Source organism: Motacilla alba, chromosome 4 (genome assembly GCF_015832195.1).
Source record: "Motacilla alba alba isolate MOTALB_02 chromosome 4, Motacilla_alba_V1.0_pri, whole genome shotgun sequence".
NCBI classification, from domain to species: domain Eukaryota; kingdom Metazoa; phylum Chordata; class Aves; order Passeriformes; family Motacillidae; genus Motacilla; species Motacilla alba.
Window position 1 is genome coordinate 44,736,337 of NC_052019.1, and position 13,899 is coordinate 44,750,235.

The following is a 13,899-nucleotide window of genomic DNA, read 5'->3' on the forward strand; positions in this document are numbered from 1 at the left end:
GTAAGCAACATAAAAAACTCAATGATTAGGAGTAGCTAATTTTTCCTCCCACTTTTCTGCCATCACAGGCAATTAAAGGAGCTACCCAGAAAATGTCTCAGGATTAAGAAAGTTAATCCACCCCACTGGCAAAGTCCTTCACTTGTTCCCAAACATAACTCCTATCCATCTTTCATCATCACCAGATGCTCTTTAGCATAATGGACAAATGGATTTTTGTACATATTTCAGTGCTGCATTCAACTGTAGGCTACATGGTATGTCCTTGCTATCATTGAAAAGACCCATTTGGTTAACTGCAGCATAGCTTTGGGCAATCACTACACATCCCAGGGGTCTCCCATCAAACACAACCTATACAGGTCAGTGGCTCTCACTAGCAGATTTATAGTTCCATCCTCTCGAACCTCAATGACACAGACTAATTTGAAAGAAGCTCACTCAAATCACTGGATGAGGCCTCATTTATGACCAAAGGGAGAAAAACTGGTGAAAATTGTCATGGTGCATCTGCAAAAAATCTGAATAGAACTCATGTCAGAGCTGAACCTAGAGGGACTGGAGAACCAAATGTATTCAACCAGCGCTCTGTGTGTACAGAAACTAAGAAAAGCTGCTCTTAAATCCTGTAAGACTAACCTTCAGGGTCTTCCCCCCATTTCTGATCCACTGACCAAGCCAGGAAAAAAAGAGGCCAGCTAAGTCCAAAGGTATCTCAGTGGGACATGTGCCTATTACACATCAAGTCTAAGGAACTCGAAATCAACAAAAAAACCCCATAAAACTAACATCAGTCTTCTCAGGCACATGTGTGACAGGGCACAGGGAGGCAAGAGACACTCACCATCATTCTCCAAAGCTCCCCAGCCAGTGACAAAACAGGAAGTGTTGTCTGGGAAAATGTGAGATGCTTCAGGAAGGCAGACACTGTGCACATCACTTGTGAACTCAATAGGAGAGGCGAGTTCTACAACAGCCACGTCATAGTCATGATCAAGGAGAAGGTCACCGTATCTCTCATGAACAATAATTCTCCGGACAAATTTTTTCTGTTTTGGAGGTCTCAGCAGAATTCCAAAGCTGGCAGTCCACCTCCGAGGATCTCTTACCCTATGAGATATTTGAGGTTATGCCAGAGCCACACAAAAGATACCTAAGGGAGCTTAGTTCTCCATTTAAGCACCAAAAAGCAATGTGACCAGGTTCGCCAAAGGGGAAGAGTAAGACTTCATTACCTTTCAGCAGATACAGATATTAGAGGGCCACAAAAGGTCAGAGCACCCAAGAGTCCTAAGGCCTGTAGGATCAGAGAGGTGCTGATGACTTACCCTCTAAAGCAGTGAGCTGCAGTCACCAGCCAGGTGTTACTGATGATTGATGCCCCACAGCGATGGGTCCCATCGAGCTGAATGCTCGCCTGCCATGGCCATTCTCCCTCCCGTGCACGCTGCCCGCCAGTTATTCTTTCCACTCCTGTGAAGGAGAATGCCTGTCTTCGTATTCCACAGCCTGTCAGAGAAAAGGCAGCTCTGCTTTAGCTGATTGAAGGCCCTCATGGCTGCAGGCACAGGTATAACAGGGCAGGAGTCTCCATCAAGAGACAGCCTTCACCTAAAGCAGGGAAACCAAGTGCCATGGCCACAAGTGTCTCAGGATACATGCAGGGTAAACAAAGAAGCTTGGTAGAGGAGTCAGTACTTTTTCATTAAGCCAGTTTTCAGACACACAAGCCCATATGAATTCCCATGGGACCTGAAAACTGTACATCTGAGACACTGAAAGAAAAGGTTTTTTGTCAGGTCACCTCCAGATTAGCCTTGGCAGCAGCAACAAAAAAATAGTGTCCTCTTCCCAACAATTTACTTACAGCCACTGTGCCAACAATCAGGTATTACTCAGCTGAAAAAAGTTAGATTCAAACCAGTTAATTCTCAGAGGCCATTTGAAGATGGAAAGCTAACATGCAAAATCTTCAAGAGCATGCAGTGGGCTGATGGAGTGCCCTGGGAGGGTACTTACACTGTCTCCCAGTTTCCAGAGGAGCTCTAAGACCTCAAGGGGGAGCACAACAGGAGGACTGAGAACTTACCACTCTCCAGGGCCGTGCCACTGCCTTGCTCTGAGTGTGGACAGCTTTTCTCCCTCTCCCACCCTCTGGCCTTTCCTTAAAGTTTAGGTCAAAACTGACAGACCATTGCCAAACCTTTCTTCAGAGAAGAGGGGGTGGAGGGAAAATGTTTTTTGAAGGATTCCATCAAGAATCATGGCCCACAGCTAGAATCATGGCCCACAGCAGAACTGTAGCCCTTCTGCAAACTTGCTAACAGCAGCTGACTACATGCCCCTACTTCCAACAACCAACATTGTAGCAAGTGCTTCCCACCACCAAGCCAGAATGCTTGATTCTACAAATGTTGAGAGCCAGCAAGACTGCAAGGAAATGAGCTGAAGTCTCCCCTGGCTCATGCACTGTCTACTCTTCTAATATCTGCAATAAATTTTGATTTCAACTTGTATCATAAAAGTATAAGGATTTTGTAAGCACACAACCTCTAGTACGATGTCCCTAGACCTTTGCTATAAAGTATTTGTACTTACAGTTGTTTAAAAGGTTATCTCCCTTTTCCTTGTTCAACTCTGGAATGAAAAGCAAAGACCACAGTAAGTTTATCTCATTTGCTATGTGATCCAGCCCAGACTCTCTCCTTGTACCCAGGAAACAAAAATTAAATGGCTTGCATTGATGCCTGGAGTGACAGTACGAGTAGTAGTAATTTGCTCTGTTGAAGAAGTTTAGTTAAGCCTCTGTTTCTCACGGAAAGGCCACAGGATGCACATTTCTTGCCTTAGCCCAGAGCTAACAAAAGCAGCAGATGACTGCAAGTGGGTCCAAGTTACATCTACATGTACAATGTGCATAGCCACCAGCAAATGCCTACAGGTTTAGGTTTAGTGTGGCAAGGTGGTCAGATGAGTCTTCGTAAGTCCTCAGCGCTGGGATTGTCTGAAGGTAAACTACAACATTTCTAATTTCTTTCCTACAAAAACCCCTCTGTCAGAATCAGACAGCAATCCACAACAGATTCATGGGAAAGGATTACTGCCCAGTGATCCTCAGGATCTTGTTACAGACACTTGCTACAGAAATCTGTCAAATGACAAAGGAAATGGCAGAGGATAGAGAAGGGGGGCACCTCAGCCCTGCATTTTTAATAGCTTGAGGACTCTGCATTTCAATGCCTGGTTATAAAGGTTCTTATTCAATTAACTGTATGTCTTAAAGTTGTTTGTGAACCCATGGTCACAAAGTTGGACCTTTCTTGATGAATTGAGGGGGACTATCTCATTCAAGACAACTAGATCACACAGGGAAAATATCTGATGCATGGAGAAGAGCTCCCACTCATAAAGCAGTGCCAATATGGTTTAGTTCTTTCCATGTTCCATCTTCCAACTTCCCATGCTGTCAGCCTAACAGACAATTTTGAGAAGGCAAAAAAAGAAAACAAGAATAGCCCATATTTGCAATACTAAGGTGAAATTCATTACACTGAGAACTGCAAAGGGTGAGGAACAAATTCCAAGCTGAAAACACAAACTTAAGGCACTTGCCTGTGAGTCTGATGGTAGACTGGTCAACATTCAGGTACGTCGAGGTTGCTTTCAGCCTTCTGAGTAACACACGGTTGACTTGACGCGAGGTCGTTGCTTCACTGTCAGCAGAGGGAAATTTAAATACCAGAACAACAGATGCAAGCACTCCAACAGGATCTGGGCTACAAACCAACAAAAACAAATGGTGTCGCTCTCTTTGCCTACTAATGCTCCTGGTTCTGCTTTGTACTGCCTGCCTTCTTTTTATGAGAACAGGTCTGGTCTGCACTGATGTCCAGAACAAATAGCATGGCTGTGCTCAAGTAAAGGAAGGTGATGACATGTCAGCAGGGAGCAAAAGCTTCTTGCTATGACAGTGATCAGAGGGAATTTTCTGGGAACAGTTAGGGAAAGGGTAATCAATCTGCAAAAGTATAGGGCCAAACTTCTCTTCCTTGCTGACCTCTAAGGGTAACTGAGTCTTCAGTGTTGTGAGCACTAGAGGACAGCAAAAACCAGGCCAGGCTTAGCCACCTTGCTGGTGTAACCCAAGAAACCAGAAATGCTCCATATGGTCAACAGGTAGGAAGAAAAGGTATTTAGCACATCCCTGCCAGCATATTCCTGGCCTTCATATTACTTACCTTAGACTGACCACGTGGGACCTGATGTATCTTTTACTTAGAAAGGACCCCCTGAATACTTCAGATATCTGTTAAAAGAAAAGAGTGTGTTAAAATACACCTGCAATAAGTACATGCTTTTACAATATAACAGTCTCCTGAGCCTCTGAAACACATGACAATGCCTTCAGATCTCCAACTCTACACCAAAGCTACCACTAAATTTCCATCAGGGAATGCAGATCCAAAATTAACAGCTGAGTTGGCTGATTTCACTATCCATTCTGCTCTGTGCTTGCCAGTTCCACCTCAGGGCTTGTGGAGCAGACACCTGTGCTTACCATCTGCACATGCAAAGTCAGCTATGTATGTTTAACCCACAACAGCAAAGTGTGTAAGGTAAGGCCAGCTGTGTAGGGATGAGGCACAATCACCTCTGACTCTATTTTCAATCATACATTTGCAGAACTCTTCAGCATAGGTGGGGTGAAAGAAATTACTTTTTAAAGAAAAAAGTAAATTACTTTTTAAAGAAAAAAAAGCTTTTTCTTTACCATGGTTTCAATATCTTCGCTTAGGTTCCTGAACTCATCTGTAGTTTGCCTCTCATACTGAGGATTATAGTCGACATTGGTGATTAGGAAAGATGCATTGTAATATCTGTCTTGATCTACAGAGGAGGAAAAGAAGGAAAGGTAGCTGATCATCTTTAGTACAATTCAAAGATGCACAATATTTCACAGAACATGGCACAAGCAAGGGTCCCTGGCCCTGGCAGTGATCCTGTCCACTGTGAAATTACAGCTTTAGCAGCACTTTGGTAAAAGGGGGTTATGGACCATCCTGTTGCTCCATGGACCATCTAGGGGCTCATTTCTTCTTTGAGGACCATCCCAAGGAGCTCCAAATTACACCCACTACAACATTGCCCTAGGATCCATCTTCTTGTTGGCCTAAGGTGAGCATAGCACGAGACAAAGGAGCCCTTCTGACTCAGCCACATCCACTCCTCCCCAGCTGCACTCTGTCACATTCCTGCCCCCTGAGAGGCATATGGGGCAGAGCTGTTTGCATCTGTTCAGTGGTTGGGTTAATTTTAAAATCTGGTTCTTGGGTGTATGGCAGAGAGGGGCCCTGCAATACAGAGCTGGCAAAAAGCAAAGCTGAGCTGTAGCTCTGCCACTGCTCCTTCTGGTCCTAGTGCAAGCCACAGCCTCATTGACTCTTCATGAGCTGAGATGGCCACATGATTCATTCCATTCCAGCAGGAAAGCATTTCAAAAAACTCACACTGCTATCTCAGAGACTGGGAATGGAGTGACTCAACTTCATTCATGAGGCAAGTGACTGGGAATGGAATTAATTGTCTTCAAGTCATAAGCCAAGATGGTTGGACTTGGTGATCTTAAAGATCTTTTCCAACTTTAATGATTCTATGATCTGCTACTGAGACTGGGTTCTTGGCAACCAGAACTGGATTCTGAGCTCTGAAAAGCCTCAAGCTCTGTCCCATTTCTTTCTGGAATATTCTCAACTACAAGGGCCAGGTGGAGTTTCTGCAAAAACCCCATGCAAGACTAAGCTTACTATGCATAGCCTGAGTACTAGACACACCTCTGGCTTATACAAAAGACTGTTATCCTTTAGTCAGTCAGTGGAGACACTGAATACCAGTGGAAATACCAGGGCAAGAAACAAAAGGAGGGCTCAAACTGAAATCCCTGCTTCAAGTAAAGCATATTTCAGTATTCTTACAGGTCTTCAGATCAATCTAGCTCTCAAATAGCATTTTGAAAGTTATCATGTGAGTTTTATACCAGGGGAAAATTGCATGCCTAAATTTTCAGGCAGGACCCCAGCAGCAAGTGAAACACAACAGATTCCTAAAAGCTTGTAACAGCAAAAGAGCAGGGCACTTACCGTGGCACAAAAGATATGTAATCAAGCCAATGATGAGGGCTAAGCCTACTATCACTGACACAACAATGACTGCGATCTTCCATGGCTCTAAGCGCCTTACTGCTCTGTCCATCTGGATCACTGCCTGTATTGAAGAAAGCAACATGGAGAAATTCAACTCCAGTACAAAGACAATAGTTCATCCAGAGTCTAATCATATCTGGCACAGCTTAGCTCAGCTGAAAAACCCCACAGAATGAGGTAGGTTGGGAAAGACCTCTGGACTCCGAGGGCTGACTGTTTAAACTAAGCCCCATTAAAGTAGGTTGTTCCAGACCTTGTCCAGTCAAGTTTTTTGGTATACCCAAGAGAAAGAAAACTCAGTCTCCCAAGATCTCTGGTCCAGTCACTGTCCATCCTCATGGCAAAAGCTTTTCCTTCATATTTAGTCAGAATTTCCTGTGTTCTAACTTGCCTCTGTTGCCTCACATACACACCAAGAAAAAGGTCTGCAGGAATTGCTAGTAGAGACAATTTCACTTCAAGAAATCATACACAGATTTCAGATGCAGCCAACTGCCCACACAGGTATTTAAACTGAACATAAATGTAATAATTCATGACTAATGAAACAACCTCTGCCCCAAGGATACTCTAGACAACCAAAGATCCCGCATAATACATAGCTTTGGTTATATTTAGTTGGTATGAATAGTTAACATTTGTTGAGTCCCTACAGGGTTTGGGGCTTACTGCTCCAAAGCCACACATATACTGAAAGCAACCACACCCTGTCTCCTGCCAGACAATCTATAGAGAAAGAGATACTTGTGTGTAAAGGTAACATGGCAACAAGATCCAGTAGTAACTCTCTGAAAGCCACAAGGAGACCTGTAAAATGGTAGAGAACTTGACTCACACATGGACAGAGGCACAGAAGACTTTTTCCTCCACTTACATCCTCCAGTGCAGCATTAAGCAACAGAACATTAGGAAAACTGCATTTTTGTGCATGCCCTCAGTAGCTTTATTGTAGGATGATGCAAAACCTTATGCACAATTATTAAAGATCCCAAATAACTCCACAGCACACCACGTGATAATCATCATGCCACATACTGAGTCTCTGCAACATTGTCTGCATTGGAACATGGTATCTGAAAAACACCTGAGATAATCTCTCAGATATACTGGAGAGACAAATGGCAGCAGCCAGCCCTCAGGAGGAGGACTGGCTGGCTAATCACTATGCTCTTTACACCCCCTGATCCATGCTGGTATTGCTGTGAACCAGACATACTAAATGCTGCTTTCCCCTTTTCAGGCCTATGGCACAGCCATCTCTGAGCAAAATCTGAGAAGATGCAGGAAGGAAGAGGAAGAAAGGCAGGCAGAGAGAATAAGTCTTTGCAGGTTTTCTGACTATAACATGGAAAAGAAGAAATCACAGTGAAAGCAGAGCAGGTTAACAGCAGGGGCTCCATCTCAGGAAATGAGCTGAGTGGGCAGATGAGCAGTAAAGGTGAGGGTCTGGCACACAAATCCAAGACAGCAAAAGGCAGTGAAGTGGTCAGAGAGGGGGACACTGTTATACCCTCTGCTCTGATGAGAAGAAAACTAAGTAAAGCCACAAGCAGGAAATGGCAAAAAAAAAAAAAAAACAAACAGGAAAAAAAAAACCAAAAACAAACAACAAACCAACCCCCCCTCCCGCATCCCCCCCCCCACCAAAAAAATCCCAGCAACCAGACAGCACTACCGAGAGGTCAGGAGGCAGCAAGGGTGTATTCAAGCAAGAGACAGGAAAGCTGGAAGAAACTTAAAGTTTGATCTCCTCATATAAAACCTTGGTTTTTGCTAGTAAGAGTGCTAGCCAAATGGGCAAATTTTTTACCCATTCAAAGAGGTGGCATACTGGAAAGAAAAGGTTAACATAGAGGAGCTTCAGCCAGCATCACAACCGCAGGTAGTCACAAGCAGCAAAATATACAGGACAGGTGACCAAGATCAAGACTTCTGCTTCAGATTCACATATTATGGAGAAAGCCAGTATCTCTCCTTCTGTTGCTCCTACTTTACTGGGGCAAGTTCTGCTCTCGCATTGCACAGCCTGTTTTACTCCACCAGACTGGCTCAGTTTCCTGATGTCAAGGCTCTAGGGCAGTTGATAGGAGTCTGAAAACCCAGGCTGGCCAAGATTACTCCTTTGAAAACTACAAGTTGCAATAAGCACATAAATGACACCCACCAGAACTCAACTGGCTTCACTGAGGCCTTGACTTCTAACCATTCAAATAAAAACCTAAAACCAGTGGAACGGTTCTGCCTCAGTTTCTTCAGTATGCTGCAGCCTTCTATGGAACACTCCCATATTCATCTCACAGCATTTCCCAGTCCCAGGGAATTGCAACATATCTCATGGGCAGTCAATTACTACTCTTGAGGGCAAGCCTCTTGGCTAATCAGAACAGCCCACTATGGAAACGTGCCTCTGACCCTCCTCAGTAGCCACATCTCATGCTTGAAAGAGGCAGCCTTTCCATTTCACTTTGCTCTCCTCACTGGAGAGCTTTTGCTTCCAGCCTGAGCCCCTCCCATCCATCTCAATCAGACTGGTTCCCTGTCCTGCAGCTGTCCCCACTCCAAGGGCTTCCACCTGAATGGCAATTGGAGCACCATCCCTCCACTGCTCTTGGCACACAGAACACACAGCACAGCCCTGGCAGTGTATGGCTGACTCTGCAGATATTGAGGCAACTGTGCTCTTGGATCATAACTGCGCATTTTGTGAACCATATCCAGAGAGACTTCCTCAAAACATGGCCTTATGCCAAAGCTACAAAGCTCAAGATTAAAAAAACTGAGCATCTCCATGTCTGTGAGACTCTTGCTCTCACAGGCAGCACTGTCCTTCCAGCCATCTGTCTCTATTTCCTTTTTGTGCAAATACCAGCTACAGCCACGAACACTGGCAGCACAGACCCCTTTCTCCTCCAATATTTCAGAACTGCTTGCTCTCCACAAGTCACACAGGCTCACAAAGGGAAACAGAAATCTTAGGAAGTGCTGCAGTGCTGAGGGAAATGGAAACATGGTAGATAAGGAATAAAACCCTACACTACACCACTTCTGATACTGATTTCACTTAACATTTTTTTTTAAGAAAAAGCTTTAAAGCACTCATATCATAGAATCATAGAATGGTTTGTTTTGGAATAGACTCTTAAAAAGCATCTAGTTCCAACACCCTTGCTAGGGGCAGGAACACTTTGCACTTGACAAGGTTGCTCAGAGCCCCACCCAGTGTGGCCATGAACACTTCCAGCCAGGGATGGGGCATCCACAGCTTTTCTGGGAAACCTGTTCAAGTGCCTCACCACCTTCACAGTGAAGAATTTCTTCACAGTATCTCCCATGAGTCTTCTCTTTTCCAGGCTGAACTGCCACAAATCTCTCAAGTCTGTCTTCACAGGAGAACTGTTCCAGCCATTTGATGATCTTCACAACCGTTCTCTGGCCTTGCTCCAAAAGGTCCATGTCCTTCCTATGTTCAGCTTATCCAGAGCTGGATGAGTACTCCAGTACTCCGCAAGAGCAGAGTAGAATGACCTCCCTCAGACTGCTGGCCACTGTTCTTTTGATGCAGCCCAGCTCACAGTTGGCTTTCTGAGCTGTGAGTGCACATTTCTGGGTCATGTTGAGCTTTTCATCCACCAACATCCAGGAGGTGTCAACCAACATCCACATACAGGTAATTAATTTGTATATAGGATATACAAATTAAAGTGGAAATATATCTTCAAAACCAAAACAGTTTCCTCCCTTTAGCAGGATGGTTTTGACTTCCATCTTGCTAAGTAACAGAATAGAATAAAAAACCAAAAAGCTTTTGCAATGAAAGCACCAAGACTCATCAACTCCCACAGTGTACAGTTACCAGTATCCTTCAACTGTAATGTCTGTGTGTGGGAGCCAGCTCAGTAGCCCCCATGTTTTGCTGTTTGGTTTTCTTCTATTTCATCTCACAACTAGGCATGCCTAGCTTTGCTGAGACAGAGGCTAGGATGGTTACTGAGAGACAGTTCAGGTTATATCCACTCAATGCTTTCATTATGCATACACATTTCACCTCCAACCAGCTCTTCAGTCCCCTAGCCTTTTTTGTTATGGTGCCACAGAGGGCAGGACTACCAGAATAACCACCTTGACAGGGATTCCTGTGCTTGGGACATGCTGCTCCATAGTTATATAATTTAGTGGCAGGTGGATCCCCCTGTTTAGGAATTAGACATGGTCTTCTCCGCACTCTAGTAACCAAGCAAATTCTGCTCCACCCAGCAACACTCAATGGCCAGAGAAACACTGATCCTCTGCAGTGCTGATGAAAGCCTCCACCATGGATACATCCTTCCTTTCTTCCTGTAGCAAAGAGACATTGCTTAACAGACAGGCATTCTCCTCAGACCCCAAATACCACAGCTGTGTGATGCCTTCTAGAGTTCGCACAGCCTCACGTTTCTTGTTTCCTTATATCGCAGACTTTGACTTTTTTTTACTGCCCAAACTCCAGTGAGCTGCAAATTAACTCTTAGCAGGGCAGGAATCCAGCATTCACCCTCTAGCATGAATGAGATAACGCAAATTCCACAGGAGCAAACCCTACCAAGAGATCAGACCCAGATGCCACTGGGAGATCTCAAAGGCCGAGTCCTCTCTGCTCTTAAAACCACCTTCTTGTGGTGTATATCTGGCAGCTTTCAGTCTGCAGTCAATTAGTGAGAAGTTTCAAACCCAAGATCCTTTCGTTCAGTACAGACCTGCTTATCTTGGCAATACTATCGTGAACATTAAACCTCCTCCAGCAATCTGTGTTCTCATTTAAAATATGCGTCATTCCCAAGGGGCCCAAGATAATCCATGAAGACAGCAGCATCTCTCCAGTTCATATCACAGCTTGGGTGAGCACAGGTTGGGAAGAGCAAATTATTAAATATCCCAGCTTACACACCTTGGCTCTGAGGCAAAGACTGTGATCACTAAAAAGTTATTCTGTACTGAAAAAAAAATCCAAATGAATGATTTTGAAAATAGATATATTGTAATATAATTAAGTCTTTAAAATGCACTAGAGTTCTGTTTAGAAAGAGATATATTAAATCAAACCTTGATACAAGATATTTTAATAAGTGAAATACAGCAAGAAATAAAGCAACATTAATAGTTATTGGCATATAATGAAGAAGAGTTATACCGAAATTTTACAGAGGTAAAATTGGTCTTCCTTGTGAAACCAATGAGAAAGCACATAGGATTTCAGGTTGGACTTTTGATCAGCCCCAAATGAATTCTTTACCTTTGAATTTGAAATATTTATCCAAAAGTGAAAGACAAGCACAATACACAGGTAACAACCTGGTTTTGCCCCAAACCCTGTACCAATCTTCCTAAAAGGTTACTATATTCATTCACAATGCAAGTGATGCAAGTTCAGCTCCCACCTCTGCCTGACAGGGTTTGATTCACTATATTGAGATTATCCATCTCTTCTGGTTGAGTTACTGTGTGTTACCAAAAGCTTCAACAAGAGCAATACCAGCAAACTGATCAGAATGCATCTGTTCAGACAAGAAAAGAAAGTGTAACTTTATCATGTGGCCCTAGTCACCAAATTTCTGGATAAGCAGGCAACAGCTACTCTTTACAGATCTGCTCTTCATATTTTTTGACTTCTTAAATTAAAACCTTCTAGCATTCCCAACTAGATTTGCTTTTAGATTAATCCAAATCAGGTTTTCTTGTACCATCTCTTCACTGAAAGTGTTTTGCCACGTTCCACAGAGAAAAAAACATACAACTTCTTCTATGTGATCTGCTGCTGTCTTCCTATAACACATTTATTATTATATTTTTTATTATTATACCCCTGCCAACTGATAATCCAGTATTCTCAGAAGAGCCAGTGGCAGAGTTTGGGTGGCACATCTGATGGGGAGGGTCTCTCCATATTTATAGTCATGACCAGTTTTCCCAGCTGATAGATTCAGGTACATGCCTACAATCATTCTTCCTAGAAATAGGACCTTTCACAAGACAACTGAACAGACTAATCTGCTGGCCTGGTGAGTGTGATTTAAAAATCCAGACTAGATTCCTGGAGCTATTTACCTTGCCAGAGTGGTTGGGAATGGCAGCAAATGGGATACATCTGGCTTACTCTAGGAGGCCTATAGAAAAAGCACAGGGCCACAAAGCAAGACTTGCTAATTTCACTCCCACCTTTACCGCAAACAACCACACCGACCTAGCACTTCTTCTGTGCTCTTGTGGCATACTCAGGACACGCACTTCTAAAAGAATGGGACAACAACCTCAGCTGCTTTGAGAACTGAAGCAGAAGAAGCTGGTGCCTGCCTAAGTACTGCCAGACCCTTGTTTGGATGAGGTCAGTTGCCTACCAGCCTCAATTGCTCAATGTTTGATATCTCCTAAAGCATTCTGATACAATGAAAGAGTTCCAAACATTGAAGGTATCTGCTGAGGGAAATGAAGTGTGCGTTTTTCTATGCGTCATACTAAATCAGCTTGATCTCCCCACACCCTTGAACAGCCCACAAAAACAGTAGGTGCTGCATGCCACCCCTCTGCAGTCAGATAAAGCATCAGTAATGTATTTGCCACTTACTAATTGAGCTCCTCCCCTTCGCCATCCAATTTTACCAAGGTCTTGCTGCTTCCCCAGAGCACAGTTCAGCTGGGTAAAGACAACCGCTCCAAACACAGCTCTTGTCATTTGCTTCAAGATTCAAGGGCAGCATTCAGTCTTTGGGATCTCTTAACTCAGAGCTTCCCAGCAACTATATCCATGATGCCAAAATGGTGCTCATACAGGCTTCCCTGGTTATCCAATCACATCTGCAATCAGCACAAAAGGTTTGCTGTTCCTTACTATCTCATCCATTTTGAACATGACTGTTTGGAAGTTTTGAGCTCTTTATTTGTTGGGATAGAGCCAGCTTCCCATACCACTACAACAGTCTGTGGAATGTAACTGTAATGCCAAGGACAGAGATATCCTTTATCAATTATTTGTCTTTCTACAGCTGACTGCCACAGCCAACCTCCTGAGACTCTCATGTTCTGAAACAAGTTTTAGCAGAAGTAGGAGGACTACTCATTACATAAAGACTTACAATTTGCATGAACACTGAGAGGTCATCTCAGTGTAAAGAAAATGTTAAGTACGTGGCCACTGACTGCAATCAGTTTAGGATAAATTTCTGTAATTTTAACATCATCTGTACCTCTCAGATTTCCCCTTCCAGCAGTGTTTGGTCATAGACAAGTATCTTGCTCTGTTAGTTTGGCAGTCACAGATGATAGCAGTAGATCTCTGCTTTCCAGCCCTAAAAAAAAAGCTCTGCCTGCCTCCTTTTGTCCTTCTTTGTTTTCTTGAAATCTACTCCAAAAGCAAGGCACCACCCAAGCAGTTACAGTCTCTGTGGGTTTTCAGTTTGATTTTTGTTCCAACGCAGGGTGGGCAAAATGGTCAGGTGCCAGATTTGGTGTGTTTCCAAGCTGATTCTGCACAAATTAACATTTCTCTGGCTGCATACAAAGTCCATTAAAATAATCAAAAGCACAAGAAGCTACTTTTACCAACTGTACTCCGCTCGTCCTCTCATCCAGCAGTTGTGCCTATAACACATCCTAACTGCGCTAGCACAAATGGTAGGTCAGTCAGCGCAGCATGAGATACCTCTCACCCGCCCTCCACACAGGCCAC

The 13,899-nt window shown here is 43.8% G+C and overlaps 1 protein-coding gene across 5 annotated transcripts in view; it reads right to left on the reverse strand.

The window, feature by feature from the left end:
- TMPRSS11E (transmembrane serine protease 11E) overlaps positions 1 to 13,899 on the reverse strand; it is a 41,896-nt gene that overhangs the window by 3,776 nt on the left and 24,221 nt on the right. For 4 of the 5 annotated variants that reach the window (XM_038136461.1, XM_038136462.1, XM_038136464.1 and 1 more), the window contains exons 4-10: positions 6,138 to 6,261; positions 4,772 to 4,887; positions 4,239 to 4,306; positions 3,613 to 3,776; positions 2,599 to 2,637; positions 1,329 to 1,509; positions 845 to 1,110 (exon numbers count right to left, since the gene is read on the reverse strand). In XM_038136461.1, coding sequence (XP_037992389.1) covers positions 845 to 1,110; positions 1,329 to 1,509; positions 2,599 to 2,637; positions 3,613 to 3,776; positions 4,239 to 4,306; positions 4,772 to 4,887; positions 6,138 to 6,261 — 958 coding nt within the window. The remainder of the gene's footprint in view (positions 1 to 844; positions 1,111 to 1,328; positions 1,510 to 2,598; positions 2,638 to 3,612; positions 3,777 to 4,238; positions 4,307 to 4,771; positions 4,888 to 6,137; positions 6,262 to 13,899) is intronic. The other variant, XM_038136465.1, reaches the window with a different exon arrangement.